Source organism: Mytilus galloprovincialis, chromosome 2 (genome assembly GCF_965363235.1).
Source record: "Mytilus galloprovincialis chromosome 2, xbMytGall1.hap1.1, whole genome shotgun sequence".
In the NCBI taxonomy this organism is placed as follows: domain Eukaryota; kingdom Metazoa; phylum Mollusca; class Bivalvia; order Mytilida; family Mytilidae; genus Mytilus; species Mytilus galloprovincialis.
The window spans coordinates 15,186,379-15,202,318 of record NC_134839.1 but is presented as its reverse complement, the minus strand read 5'-3'; the positions used below and the strand labels follow the sequence as shown (position 1 = coordinate 15,202,318).

At 32.6% G+C, this 15,940-nt stretch overlaps 1 protein-coding gene across 3 annotated transcripts in view; it reads left to right on the top strand.

Annotated features, from left to right (window-relative positions):
* The first annotated feature begins 240 nt into the window (after nt 1–240).
* LOC143062968 (SWI/SNF-related matrix-associated actin-dependent regulator of chromatin subfamily D member 1-like) overlaps nt 241–15,940 on the top strand; it is a 72,324-nt gene continuing 56,624 nt past the window's right edge. For all 3 annotated transcript variants that reach the window (XM_076234844.1, XM_076234843.1, XM_076234842.1), the window contains exon 1: nt 241–395. In XM_076234844.1, the coding sequence (XP_076090959.1) occupies nt 321–395 (75 nt within the window). In that variant the 5' untranslated portion in view covers nt 241–320. The remainder of the gene's footprint in view (nt 396–15,940) is intronic.

Here is a 15,940-nt window from a genome sequence, read left to right as displayed (position 1 = left end):
TGATAGTTTTAACCACTTAGACTTTATTGCAGCGAGCTAAGTTGAATTGTAAAAAATCAAAGTCACACTTGATCAAAAATCGATTGAAAAATATTAAGTTGAGGAAGATCGCAATAAAGCAGCTTTCTGAGATTTTTATTTTAAATATTTGCCGAAATTTAACATTTAAAAGTGCCGAACAATAAATGGGGCGAAACACTATCTCTAAACATTATCTGAAGACCGAAAATATATATCTTGTGGTAGTTAGTCATTTTCATGGTCACGAGAAAAAACGAGATTTCAATCTACCAAGCGAAGCCGACAAAGAATATCAAAAAATGCAGCCACAACAGCGGTCGTTCCCAGCACAGGGACCACCAATGAGACCATTTCCCCAGCCAGGTTATTCCCCTGTATGTATATCTTCTTGACCAAGATTAGTGAGATGAATATACATGTGTAGAATTGTGAAAATTAAGAACATAACAAAAAGGGGGATGGTAAAGCTTAGACTTTTTTTATAGGGAAATACTTTATTGCTTTATACACAGGTATCACAAAATTTGGACCATGCAACTGATAATGCTTATCAGTCGTTAGTTATGGTGCCGTCTGATGTACAGTATAGTATACACAGTTGGTTAAAGAGCTCTTAATAAGAGCTCATGTTCTTTGTTATTATGTATATATGCAACCCGACTTTAGATAAAGATTACTTTACTTTACACCAGACCTCGACAATAACGCTTGTCCGATTGTCCGGTACCGGAAGTAAAAAAGGTCGGATAAGTAAAAGCTATACCAAGCTTGTCCGATGGGACAAGTAGAATTATTCTGCAGAAAATAAATTTTAATCCAACTTTGATGAACAAAGTATAATATATTAACAAAAAAACAAGAAAAGAAGATTTGTTTTGACATCTTTCCTTTTTAAACTGAAACTAATTGAAACTTTTTATTTCTCAAGACCCCTCAGACTTGCAATCAATAATTTAAAACTGTTTTTTTGTCAAGTACTTTTAACAGGTAAAAAGCACACTTTTCTGGAAACCAGTCGTACCGATCCCATTCAACCATGCGCTTTTTAGATAAGGTAACTTTAAAAGACAGTTCGTCACCAGCTCGGAAATGATTCGGCTCCAAGTTTAATAGACAGTTGGGCACCGTAGGAGACATATTTCATAGACATGATTAATAGACAGTTTGGCAAGGCAGTAGACATTTCTGGACCAAGACAAATCAGAACCTCTTTTCCTACCTTATTTTGTTGCTTATAATAATTAATACCAATGTCCATACCGTATTTTTTAAATAAGAATGAGGAAATTATTTACCATAAAAATCATCAAATCATGTTTGATCCAGTGTTCTCCCCAGGCCGTTTTAGCACAGCGATTTTCAGCGCTATTGCAATTCCCCGCTGTCCTATTGCACTGACCGCAGCGCTATCCCACACAAACGCGTCGCTATATTTTTTTTCGTATTTTTCAAATTTTTTCAAATTTCCTGCTTATTTTTCACTTCGGATCACGTGATCGACTGGTTTACGATTTTTGAAAAAAATATTTCCGTTGTATTAAAGTAACTCCGCGGGACCAGTCTAATAAATTTTACAAAATGGCGTTTTTTGAAAGATCAAAATAAACAAAGATTTCAACATTGACATCTATTTTTTTAATTTAAAGAATATATAGCATGTATAGAGGCATACCGTAGATACTCGCTTATAAGTCGGAAGTTTGGGAGTAAAATTCAGAATCCAGAGAGGGGTACCGACTTATAAGCGAGATCCCGAGACCAGAGGAAAAATCCAAGCTCGAGAAAAGTGGTCAGGAGTGAATTTCCTGGTCAAAACTACGTTGGTGATTGCCAAACCTACATAATTCCTTGAATAAAAAGTTTTTGTTGAAAATAAATGACTACAATACTGTCTTTGTGTTTTATTTGTTCTTTGTTTACTTTTTTTCTGTCAATTTGTGTTGAATTTCCGACTGTTTCCGGTTTGTGTATTGATTTTCATGGTCAAATGGTTTGTGCATAAACCCAAAAGAAAGAGCCAAGAACCAAAAATGAAAACGAGATAACAATGTACCAACTATGTAAAAGGATGTATTCAGCGGCAGGGATGGGCACGATTACTGACAATTGTAATCGATTAATAATCGATTACATGAAGGATTTTTGTGCAATCGATTAATAATCGATTACTCAAATTTTAGTATGTAATCGATTACAATCGATTACTTTATCAAAAGTAATTACATTACTTTTCGATTACTGTCAATAACATACTTCAACATTTCAACAAAAAATAACAGGAGTAAAACACAATTATATTGCTCAACATTTGTATATATAGTGGAAATTAAGATCTTTACCAAATGCATCATTCAAAGCATTGTTTCTAAATTATAAGTTAATAGCTGGTTTTTTTAGATCAAATCTCTTGATGAAGATTAGAAATATTTAAAAAAATCTTGAAATTTTGATTTTCAACATAAATGAAAGATGTCATCGCATTGCAATACTCACTTATTCATCATGTTCATAACTAATTGTTTTTCAAAAATTTAGCTTTCTTACTGACTTAGGTTAGCTTTTTTGTTTTTACCCTTTAAAATAAAATATTTTAGCATTGTTAATTATAATGTTTAAGGAAATATAAAAAAAGAAGAATAATTAATTAGTTCAGTTAATTTTTAAGATCAACATTATCTTTATAATGACATGCATGAGTTAAACCTTTTGTTTGGATAACCACCCTAATTACAGATTATTTAACTGCCACTGGAGTACAATTTATAACCTGGGGCTAAATATTGTAAATTTCCTTCTTAATTAGACATAAGATAATTGAAATAAAAACAAAGTATGATTGTTATTGACTAGAAGACTTTGATCATCTCATTAGTAAAGGCAAGAATGTTGTTAAGATTTGTTAACTTCTTCAATCAAATTATATACAAAATATATTTATAGTGTCAAAGGGATACATCTATTTCTAAAAAGAATTGCAATGCATTGCCTTTGGTTCATTGTTAAAAGGATTTTGTGTTTTTTTTTAATTTAATTTATATACATGTATATCATAACATTTAAGAAATCAACTGTTTATCTATTCTAAGCTTTAATTTCAACTCTGATTAAAAATTATGTTTTCAGGAAATTTAATACAAATAAGCTTACTACTTTTAAAAAATGTAGTACAGAACTTAACGAAAGCCAGACACATTTCTTATTTAAGATCGATTTTATTATTTCAAATCTATTTTCTTGTTTTAATATTAAAGCTCTTGAATTATTGACAAGCACATACATCCATTTGTTTCAAAAGCTAGATATAAAGTAAATTTAGGTAGGGATCTGGTTGCTCATAATGCAGCTTCAGACAATAGATAGAAATAAGGCAGTTGCTTAACTCTCAAGTATTGTTGATGCATAATATTTTATCTGTACTACAAAGTGATAACATACATATTTTCCTCTGAAATAGGTTATTTTTCATCAAACTATTTTACTAAAGTAATCGAAATGTAATCGAAAAGTAATCGATGATTACATCCAAATATTTACTGTAATCGATTAAATTACGATTACATGTAATCGAAAATGTTTTCGATTACAGATTACTGTCGATTACTTGAAAAAATGTAATCAATTACAATCGATTACGATTACAGATTACGATTACCCCATCCCTGTTCAGCGGAGTTATTGTGTCATTATTGTGATATCACGATATCAATTTAATACTTATAAATCATACAATAATCAAAAATAATTTTAAGATTCATTCCCAAGATCAAAATATTATTCATTAAAATGTCTCAGGTAAACACAAAAATTACAAAATTGATTGGCAAGCCAATATGATCCATTGAACCCCGAATTAAGAGACAAAGAGTTGTATTCACTAAAGGTGTGAAAAATATCAATGATAGGTGAACAGATGACACTAATGAGTTGGAAGTTATTTTAATATACAGTTGATTAGCTTCACTTAATTTTTTTAATCCTTTAATCATCACAATATAATAAGAATTATGAAGTGTACATGCTCTTTTAACACTGAGTTATGTGTGCTGTGAAAATAATTGATTGACTTTAAATTTTTTCAGGTTCATATTGGTTTATGTTCGCTTTTCTCAAACAATAGGTTGTTAGTCATACCCTACAAAATCATTCAACACATGGCTAATCTGTAATCAAACAGTGAACAAAACAACAGGAATAAATACATCGTTATTATTAACAGCTATATAAATTATCATAATCAACATCAACTAAATTCAAACCAAACAAACATTCATGCAGAAAATTAAATGAATATAATTCCTGGATTTGCATTGGTTTTACCGGCGTTCAGTAACTGTCAGCTGCAAAAAAAATGTCCAAATTTTGTCCGACTTATACGACGGTCAAGACTAAATCCTCAGAATTTGGAGCTGAAAAGGGCATCCAACTTATAGTCGGATCGACTAATAGGCGAGTATCTACGGTATATGAATGAAATGAGATGAAATGAATTGACCGCATTTCCCGACGTCACTCACAAACTTGTTTTACGAACTTTGAACAAAGGAGGATTTTAAAAACGATCAAACACAGGGGTCTGTTTCAAATTATTTGCCGGGTTTACTATCCATACGAACCCCGAAAATGAGCAAGTCTTTTAAGTATTCATTATCCCCTATTCGAACTTATAATTGTTTAGTCAGAAATTCTACCATTTGATAGCAATCTGATAGCATATGATTAGAAAAACAAACCCAAACTGATACGATTTGAGAAATTTTACTGTCTCGATGTCAAGCTTGGATGAGGCCATTTAATATTATAAAACGTTAAGGTCATAAAAATGAGAAATCTTTATGCAAAAAAATGTTAATTCCTGTCAAACGTCGTAAGGTTAACAGCACACTGCTACAGTTGGTTACAAAACCAAACACTGAAACAGAAGCTGACAATGACTTTATTGTTGGTCCTTACATGTTCTGCAACATTACCTGATAGTGCTAAGAAATCTTCACACAGGCATGTCTGGTGTAGACCCATCATGGAAAAAGACTTCTCCTCCAGTTTTATACATGGATAGTATGAGGATTTAATATATGAATTTACAATGGAGAAAAAAATACTCTTCTTCTTTATCCAGACAATAACATTAACAAACAAAGCCTCATTAAGGGGTACACTGTAACTTCAATGAGCATGATGAGGACATCATAACAAGAGGAAACATCAACAGCATAATATAATAAAAACTCATAACTAAACAATTACAAACAAACTGACTAAACAATTATAAGTTCGAATAGGGGATAATGAATACTTAAAAGACTTGCTCATTTTCAGGGTTCGTATGGATAGTAAACCCGGCAAATAATTTGTAACAGACCCCTGTGTTTGATCGTTTTTAAAATCCTCGTTTGTTCAAAGTTCGTAAAACAAGTTTGTGAGTGACGTCGGGAAATGCGGTCAATTCATTTCATCTCATTCCATTCATATATGCCTCTATATATTCTTTAAATTAAAAAAATAGATGTCAATGTTGAAATCTTTGTTTATTTTGATCTTTCAAAAAACGCCATTTTGTAAAATTTATTAGACTGGTCCCGCGGAGTTACTTTAATACAACGGAAATAATTCTTTCAAAAATCGTAAACCAGTCGATCACATGATCCGAGGTGAAAAATTAGAGGGAAATTTGAAAAAATTTGAAAAATACGAAAAAAAATATAGTGACACGTTTGCGTGGGATAGCGCTGCGGTCAGTGCAATAGGACAGCGGGGAATTGCAATAGCGCTGAAAATCGCTGTGCTAAGGAATACAGTTTAGTTTGAATCAACCAGTTTGTCAATGATGCAGTGCAAAAGTAATTTCATTTTGATCAGTCAGGGGACTTTCTTAATGAGAGATTTTCTAAATCACTGATTTACATGTAAGTAACATTATGTTCATAAAGGTTGGAAGTAAAAGTTACCTTTCTTTAATTATCACCTATTTAAGTAGTACATGTACAAATTTATCACTAGACTAAGTGATTTAACTTTATTGTAGTTTTGAATATAGATCTAAGAATACTAATGATCCAGGGACTAATTATGTTGTTAGAATTATCAGAACCAACATCTGTGTTGTCTAGGATGACCAGGTCATGTCAGGTGATGACCTTGTACTGAATCTAGAATAATGACATAAAAATCACTTGTTTAAGTACAATACCTCAATTTCCTTCCAAAAAATCATTATTCTAATAACCCCCACTAATTTCAACATCCCAAACAGTGAAATTTTTATCGCTGAACATTAGAATTTTATTACATAATCTGAAAGATGAAACTTTGAACTTTACAGGAAAAATACTCCCACTGCTGGGAAAAATCTGTTCAGAAAGTATCAGTTCATTAAGTTAGGCCATTATTATAGCATTTTATCCACTGAGATAGAATTTACAGCTAAATTATTGCACCAAAGGCATAAATATTTCTACTTAAAAGAAGCAAAAAGTTATTTTTTTCACTTTTAATAATGAAAAGGTATCTAAACCTATGTGTTTAAAATTTTGGTAAAACTACAAAATCACAATTTATGACAAAATTTCGAATTTGCTACTTAAATAAGTGATTTAAAAATCACTTATTTCAATAAGTCCATTGACTGTTGATAAAATTTGCCTTAAAATGTAGCCAATGATCATGATTATATCTACATTTAAATATATAAATATAATGCTATCATAATTTTTATACGACCGCAAAAATTTTAATTTTTTGGTCGTATATTGCTATCAAGTTGGCGTCGTCGTCGTCGTCATCCGAATACTTTTAGTTTTCGCACTCTAACTTTAGTAAAAGTGAATAGAAATCAATGAAATTTTAACACAAGGTTTATGACCACAAAAGGAAGGTTGGGATTGATTTTGGGAGTTTTGGTCTCAACATTTTAGGAATTAGGGGCCAAAAAGGGCCCAAATTTTATAAGCATTTTCTTGGTTTTCGCACTATAACTTTAGTTTAAAGGGGCACTAGCTACGATATATATAAAAATAATAAAGTATGATTTTTTTTTAGATCAATCATTAATCAAATTGGAATAATGAAATAATAATTTGCTTTTAGCAATCAATTTCCTTTAATTTTGTTAAAATAAGCGATTAAACACAATTTTTGACTGATTCACTTGCAAGTGAAAACGTCATCATCATTCTAACCGGTATTCATGTGAACTTCAAGTTAACCCCTATCTAGAGATTGCCAACGCATGCATTGTACGTGTACTGGTTATTTAAAGAAAAAGAATGTCAACAATGAAAGTGAAACTACGGTAAATCATTTGATTACTAATTCGATGCACATAAAATCATTCTTATATGGTTAAAAACAATGAGAAACATCTATTTGTAATATATAAAATAAAATCAAACAGACCTATAAAAATGCAATTGCACGTGTTGGTTTAATCTATTTGTATCTTTATTTTTGTTTACATCGCTTATATGGTCATCTGAGGTCAAATCGATAGTTAATTAGATGGCGTCTGGACTAGAATACACACGAAACGAACCTATATATTATCTATCCCATGCCCTGTAAACTGTTTATTTTAGACTTTTGATAGTTTGGATAAATGTTTTACATTGTTATAAACCAAATATGAGAATTTGAGTCAAATCGGTTACAATGAATTTGACAGCTACAGTGTTCTCCCCAGGATTTTTGGATAGCACCAGGGTAACGCGTGACGAAATGAATTTTACAGTATTTTGTGTCGCTTTGCGTCGCTTATTTTTTTTTTGTTACTTTTTGTCATTACCTGTTTGCCTTTGTTTTGTTTACTGTGGAACTGTGTTGTAGGACTTTGGGTCAAAAAATTATTGGTAGAAAAAGTAAATTAATAAACAGTTTGTATACTTTAATATCTTTGAAGAATAAATAAAAGAAAGCACAATTAGTCTTTAAGCTAAAGTCACTTCTTATATTTTGATCAAGCCATTTTGTCCCGATACTTGTAGTTACACTACACATTCCCCATAACAATGAACTTTGAACAAGATTTTTGATACAGAACCTTCAGTAAATTAAAAACTATTTTCCATAGTTTTAGATCTGATTTTATTCTTTTAGACAACAACAAATTTGTTTTTATGATAAAATACTTTGTTACAGACATGGAGAGTACTTTAGAAGAGTTTTCTATTCACAAGGTTCATCCCTAGCTTTAGTCCTGCATGGGAATATATTAGAGTTGTGACAGTAGGCTTTTTAGACCTGTTACAGTCAAATATGTTTTATAAATTACCTATTTATTATAATATGTCTGTGCATCAATAATGGTATGATTCTCAAAAATAATTTGCAAAACATTTTTGTTGGTATGTTCTAAGAATGTTTTCATCCTTAATGTAACATTCTAATATAATTTTGCATTCAATTTGTACTTTATTTTTATTTGCAATGAGAAATTATATGTGAGGAGCATTTATTTGTAATTAGCAAAATCAGGGGAAGTAACTCCACAATTAATTCCTAAAAGGCAAATTATTTTGACTTGAGACTGGCGTAATAGGGTTCATTAACAAATGTCTGCTTGTCCCTCACAAGTCTGTTAATTAATCTCTTAATTAATTAAAACACAAAAGAATCATGTACATCGATTAAATCCAATCATCAAGGTTAACCTCAACAGGTAAATCGATCACGTGGTGTAAACAATCATCTTGTCAATACTGGATTAAACTGGTTAGAACTGGTCAATTTTGATGTAAAGTTGAAGTCATCTGAAACTTTACCGATTTTAATACGATTTTTTTACCGAAAACTTTAGCACCACGGAAAAAAATTATACATCGCGGCAAGAACGATACCACCGCGGCAGAAAATTATACATCGCGGGCCCGTGGTCCTTTAAGGGCCTGGGGAGAACACTGAGCTAGTGCCCCTTTAAGTGAATAGAAATCTATGAAATTTTGATACAAGGTTTATGACCACAAAAGGACGGTTAGGATTGATTTTGGGAGTTTTGGTTCCAACAGTTTAGGAATTAAGGGCCAAAAAAGGGCCCAAATAAGCATTATTCTTGGTTTTCGCACAATAACTTTAGTATAAGTAAATAGAAATCAATGAAATTTAAACACAAGGTTTATGACCACAAAAGGAAGGTTAGGATTGATTTTGGGAGTTTTGGTTCCAACAGTTTAGGAATTAAGGGCCAAAAAAGGGCCCAAATAAGCATTATTCTTGGTTTTCGCACAATAACTTTAGTATAAGTAAATAGAAATCTATGAAATTTAAACACAAGGTTTATGACCATAAAAGGAAGGTTGGGTTTGATTTTGGGTGTTTTGGTCCCAACAGTTTAGGAATAAGGGGCCCAAAGGGTCCAAAATTGAACTTTGTGTGATTTCATCAAAAATTGAATAATTGGGGTTCTTTGATATGCCGAATCTAACTATGTATGTAGATTCTTAATTTTTGGTCCCGTTTTCAAATTGGTCTACATTAAGGTCCAAAAGGTCCAAAATTAAACTTAGTTTGATTTTAACAAAAATTGAATCCTTGGGGTTCTTTGATATGCTGAATTTAAAAATGTACTTTGATTTTTGTCGAGCCTGCAACTTTTGTTGCAGAAAGCTCGACATAGGGATAGTGATCCGGCGGCGGCTACGGCGGCGGCGTTAGCTCACTTCTTAAAAGCTTTATATTTTAGAAGGTGGAAGACCTGGATGCTTCATACTTTGTATATAGATGCTTCATGTTACGAAGTTTCCGTCAGTCACATGTCCAATGTCCTTGACCTCATTTTCATGGTTCAGTGACCACTTGAAAAAAAAGTTCAAATTTTTTGTAATGTTGAATTCTCTCTTATTATAAGTAATAGGATAACTATATTTGATATGTGCGTACCTTGCAAGGTCCTCGTGTCTGTCAGACAGTTTTCACTTGACCTCGACCTCATTTCATGGATCAGTGAACAAGGTTAAGTTTTGGTGGTCAAGTCCATATCTCAGATACTATAAGCAATAGGGCTAGTATATTCGGTGTATGGAAGGACTGTAAGGTGTACATGTCCAACTGGCAGGTGTCATCTGACCTTGACCTCATTTTCATGGTTCAGTGGTTATAGTTAAATTTTTGTGTTTTGGTCTGTTTTTCTCATACCATATGCAATAGGTCTGCTATATTTGTTGTATGGAATGATTGTTAAGTGTATATGTCTAGCGGGCAGATGTCATGAGACCTTGACCTCATTTTCATGGTTCAGTGGTCAAAGTTAAGTTTTGAGTTTTGGTCTTTTTATCTAATACTATATGCCATAGGTCAACTATATTTGGTGTATGGAAATATTTTATGATCTTTATGTCAGTTGAGCAGGTTTTATTTAACCGTGACCACATTTTCACGGTTCATTGCACAGTGTTAAGTTTTTGTGTTTTGGTCTATTTTTCTTAAACTATAAGTAATGTGTCAACTATATATGTTGTATAGAAGCATTGTTAGCTGTACCTGTCTGCCTGGCATGGTTCATCTGACCTGGACCTCTTTTTCAAGGTTCATTGGTCTTTGTTTAGAAATATCTTGGTTAATGTTAAGTTTATGTGACAGTTGTAATAAAGCTTAGCTTTATACTTAGGACTATCAACATAATATCAATGATTAGTATAGAAGGCGAGACATTTCAGCGTGTGCACTCTTGTTAATTATTGGCCTAGTTTTCAAGTTGGTCCAAATGGGGGTCCAAAATTAAACTTTGTTTGATTTCATCAAAAATTGAATAAATGGGTTCTTTGATATGCCAAATCTAACTGTGTATGTAGATTCTTAATTTTTGGTCCAGTTTTCAAATTGGTCTACATTAAGGTCCAAAGGGTCCAAAATTAAACTAAGTTTGATTTTAACAAAAATTAAATTCTTGGGCTTATTTGATATGCTTTATCTAAACATGTACTTTGATTTTTTGTCGAGCCTGCAACTTTTGTTGCAGAAAGCTCGACATAGGGATAGTGATCCGGCGGCGGGGGCTACGGCGGCGGCATTAGCTAACTTCTTAAAAGGTTTATATTTTAGAAGGTGAAAGACCTGGATGCTTCATACTTTGTATATAGATGCCTCATGTTACGAAGTTTCCGTCAGTCACATGTCCAATGTCCTTGACCTCATTTTCATGGTTCAGTGACCACTTGAAAAAAAAGTTCAGAATTTTTGTAATGTTGAATTCTCTCTTATTATAAGTAATAGGATAACTATATTTGGTATGTGCGTACCTTGCAAGGTCCTCATGCCCGTCAGACAGTTTTCACTTGACCTCGACCTCATTTCATTGATCAGTGAACAAGGTTAAGTTTTGGTGGTCAAGTCCATATCTCAGATACTATAAGCAATAGGGCTAGTATATTTGGTGTATGGAAGGACTGGAAGGTGTACATGTCCAACTGGCAGGTGTCATCTGACCTTGACCTCATTTTCATGGTTCAGTGGTTATAGTTAAGTTTTTGTGTTTTGGTCTGTTTTTCTCATACTTTATGCAATAGGTCTACTATATTTGTTGTATGGAATGATTGTAAGGTGTACATGTCTAGCGGGCAGATGTCATCTGACCTTGACCTCATTTTCATGGTTCAGTGGTCAAAGTTAAGTTTTTAAGTTTTGGTCTTTTTATGTAATTTTATATGCCAAAGGTCAGCTATATTTGGTGTATGGAAATATATTATGATCTATATGTCAGTCCCGCAGATTTATTTGACCATGACCTCAATTGCACGGTTCATTGCACAGTGTTAAGTTTTTGTCGAGCCTGCAACTTTTGTTGCAGAAAGCTCGACATAGGGATAGTGATCCGGCGGCGGCTACGGCGGCGGCGTTAGCTCACTTCTTAAAAGCTTTATATTTTAGAAGGTGGAAGACCTGGATGCTTCATACTTTGTATATAGATGCTTCATGTTACGAAGTTTCCGTCAGTCACATGTCCAATGTCCTTGACCTCATTTTCATGGTTCAGTGACCACTTGAAAAAAAAGTTCAAATTGTTTGTAATGTTGAATTCTCTCTTATTATAAGTAATAGGATAACTATATTTCATATGTGCATACCTTGCAAGGTCCTCATGTCTGTCAGACAGTTTTCACTTGACCTCGACCTCATTTCATGGATCAGTGAACAAGGTTAAGTTTTGGTGGTCAAGTCCATATCTCAGATACTATAAGCAATAGGGCTAGTATATTCGGTGTATGGAAGGACTGTAAGGTGTACATGTCCAACTGGCAGGTGTCATCTGACCTTGACCTCATTTTCATGGTTCAGTGGTTATAGTTAAATTTTTGTGTTTTGGTCTGTTTTTCTCATACTATATGCAATAGGTCTACTATATTTGTTGTATGGAATGATTGTAAGGTGTACATGTCTAGCGGGCAGATGTCATGTGACCTTGACCTCATTTTCATGGTTCAGTGGTCAATGTTAAGTTTTTGAGTTTTGGTCTTTTTATCTAATACTCTATGCTATAGGTCAACTATATTTGGTGTATGGAAATATTTTATGATCTTTATGTCAGTCGCGCAGGTTTTATTTGACCGTGACCTCATTTCACGGTTCATTGCACAGTGTTAAGTTTTTGTGTTTTGGTCTATTTTTCTTAAACTATAAGTAATAGGTCAACTATATATGTTGTATAGAAGCATTGTTAGCTGTACATGTCTGCCTGTCATGGTTCATCTGACCTTGACCTCATTTTCAAGGTTCATTGGTCTTTGTTTAGTTATCTTGGTTAATGTTAAGTTTATGTGACAGTTGTTATAAAGCTTAACTTTATACTTAGGACTATCAACATAATATCAATGATTAGTATAGAAGGCGAGACATTTCAGCGTGTGCACTCTTGTTGTGTTTTGGTCTATTTTTCTTAAACTATAATAAGTAATAGGTCAACTATATTTGTTGTATGGAAGCTTTGTTAGCTGTACATGTCTGCCTGGCATGGTTCATCTGACCTTGACCTCATTTTCATGGTTCATTGGTCTTTGTTTAGCTACTTGGTTAATGTTAAGTTTATGTGACAGTTGTAATAAAGCTTTATACTTAGGACTATCAACATAATATCAATGATTAGTAAAGAAGGCGAGACATTTCAGTGTGTGCACTCTTGTGATTATGGGCCCAGTTTTCAAGTTGGTCCAAATCAGGATTCCATATCAAGTATTGTGCAATAGCAAGAAATTTTCAATTGCACAGTATTGCACAATAGCAAGAAATATCTAATTGCGCAATATTGTGCAATAGCAATTAATTTTCAATTAGAGTTATCTTTCTTTGTATAGAATAGTAGTTGATAATATATGTTGGAAATTTGCCAGACATGACTATGATGTCATTTTCTATTTTTATTTGCCAATAACTTAATGTAAATAACTTCATTGGAAATTTGCCAATATAAAATATTGTTGATGAAGCTTTTTTTCCTTATCTTATCTAAAATGTTTTTAGATAATGTATGTTGGACATTTGCCAGACATGACTATGATGTCATTTTCTATTTTTATTTGCCAATAACTTTATGTAAATAACTTCATTGGAAATTTGCCAATATAAAATGTTGCTGATGAAGTTTTTTTTATTGTTTTATACAATAAACAATGTATATTCACTTTTACTACCAACCAATCTTTACCATTCAGTGATAACAAGCACTTTATTTTACATTTTAATATTTTATGATGTATTTAAAAGAGTAGTTATTGTTGCAAACTCCATTAGAAATTTGAATTGATATCAGTTTTGGAAAAAGGGAAACGGGGATGTGAAAAAAAAAATGGGGGGGGGGGGGGGGTTAAATTTTTCTCATTTCAGATTTCATAAATAAAAAGAAAATTTCTTCAAACATTTTTTTGAGAGGATTAATATTCAACAGCATAGTGAATTGCTCAAAGGCAAAAAAAATTTTTAAGTTCATTAGACCACATTCATTCTGTGTCAGAAACCTATGTATGCTGTGTCAACTATTTAATTTTAGATTTAAATAAGTTTGAAGAAGAAATCTTTAATTGATTTGTAAAATCTTGACATTTGTTTTGTGTAAAAAAACCCATGTAATGTCAAAAATTTGATCACAATCCAAATTCAGAGCTGTATCACGCTTGAATGTTTTGTCCATACTTGCCCCAACTGTTCAGGGTTCGACCTCTGCGGTCGTATAAAGCTGCGCCCTGCAGAGCACCTGGTTTTAATATGGAAAATGGTAAAACATTGGATTTGAAATTTTGAATTATAAATTTATGCTTGGATACAAGACAGAAAATTATATATCTGAAGTTAAATAAATTTTTGAAAGATTATGGGTCTTACAATGTATGTTTTCTATTTTTGTCCTACATGTACATGTAATGTCATGTATGTGTGTAATGTTTATCTCATATATATATATTACTTACCTTGGCTTAGGAATTTTATGACAGTGTATGAGATCTAGAAGTCTTTATAGAGTTTGTCTAATTGTTCCTTAATTGTTTTCCATGCTAGGACTTTTAAGTAAAGATAGTATGAAATGCAATCAAAACCTTATTGGACTGACTTGATATCTAAATGTTCCAAGGCTTATTACAACCTTTTTCGAAACACCAAATATAGTGCATTGATCATTACATTTTATACATCCTATCCATAAGTATTTCCAGAAATTTATCATAGTAAATATATATGCTCAGATATTCAAGGCACAAAATGATGTTAGACTTGTCAAGAAAATTACATAACTTTTGCAAGGTGCAAGAATCTAATACCTAATCTAAAAATATAAATTATTTCATTGTTAACCTCATCTTTAAAAAATAATGGTAGTATTAAAAAATGGTTATGTCAGATGTATAATATTCATGCAAATAAACAAGAATTTCAATTACCCTTATATATACTCTAATATTATAAGAGGTGTTCCTGGTTATAGCAAGCTTATACAATGGTTAACATAAAAAGGTATTGCCCCCCCCCCCCCCCCCCCCCCCCCCCCCGAAATATATTGTTGTTGTGAAGTTTGGTTAAAGTAAGGTCTTCAAATGATTATGGACGATTCTTCATTTAAATTGGTCATCAAATTTTTTTATGGATTAAGGCAGTGAGGTCGTTGATACAAATCAGAATTAAGAAACTGAATGGGTCTATCAATGCCCATGCTACGTCAATCTTTAAAGACCCAAATGTTGCAAAACACCTATCCTACTTCCATGACAAATATGTTGTTGTCCCCGCAGATAAAGCCCCAAACAACATCGTTTTTGTATGTAAAACTCGTTACATTAACTGCTTGATAAACGAATTAGGTATTGACAATTCACTTGGAAACTCAACATATACCCTCACGACACTTACCAAAGAGGAAATCCCGGATAATCATAGGTCTGTTCTGTGTTCCTTTGGAATTTCAACCAAAGATGAAGAACTGGATCTGCCATCACTGTATTGGATACCTAAACTACATAAGTGTCCTTACAAACAATGGTATATTGCTGGGTCTTCCAAGTGCTCCACGAAACCTCTTTCTAAATTATTAACATCTATTTTATCAGCAATCAAAGACGAGCTTCAAAGTTATTGTGAAACTGCCTATTCTAGAGGGGGCGTGAATCAGATGTGGATACTTAAAAATTCCAAAGATCTTTTAGAGTACATACAATCTAACTCTCTTTCATCTTGTAACAGTATTAAAACATTTGACTTTTCTACTCTGTACACTAGTATTCCATATTCCAAACTAAAAGACAAATTGAAAGAGTTGGTATTGCTTTGCTTCGTAAAAAAGAATGGCCAACGTAGATACAAGTATCTTGTCTTAGCGAGGGATAAATTCTACTTTGTAAAGGATCACTCTGATTCGAACAAAAAATTCTCTGAAACTGATATTATCAAGATGCTTGATTTCTTGATTAACAACATATTTGTTACGTTCGGAGGACGTGTTTTTCAACAGACT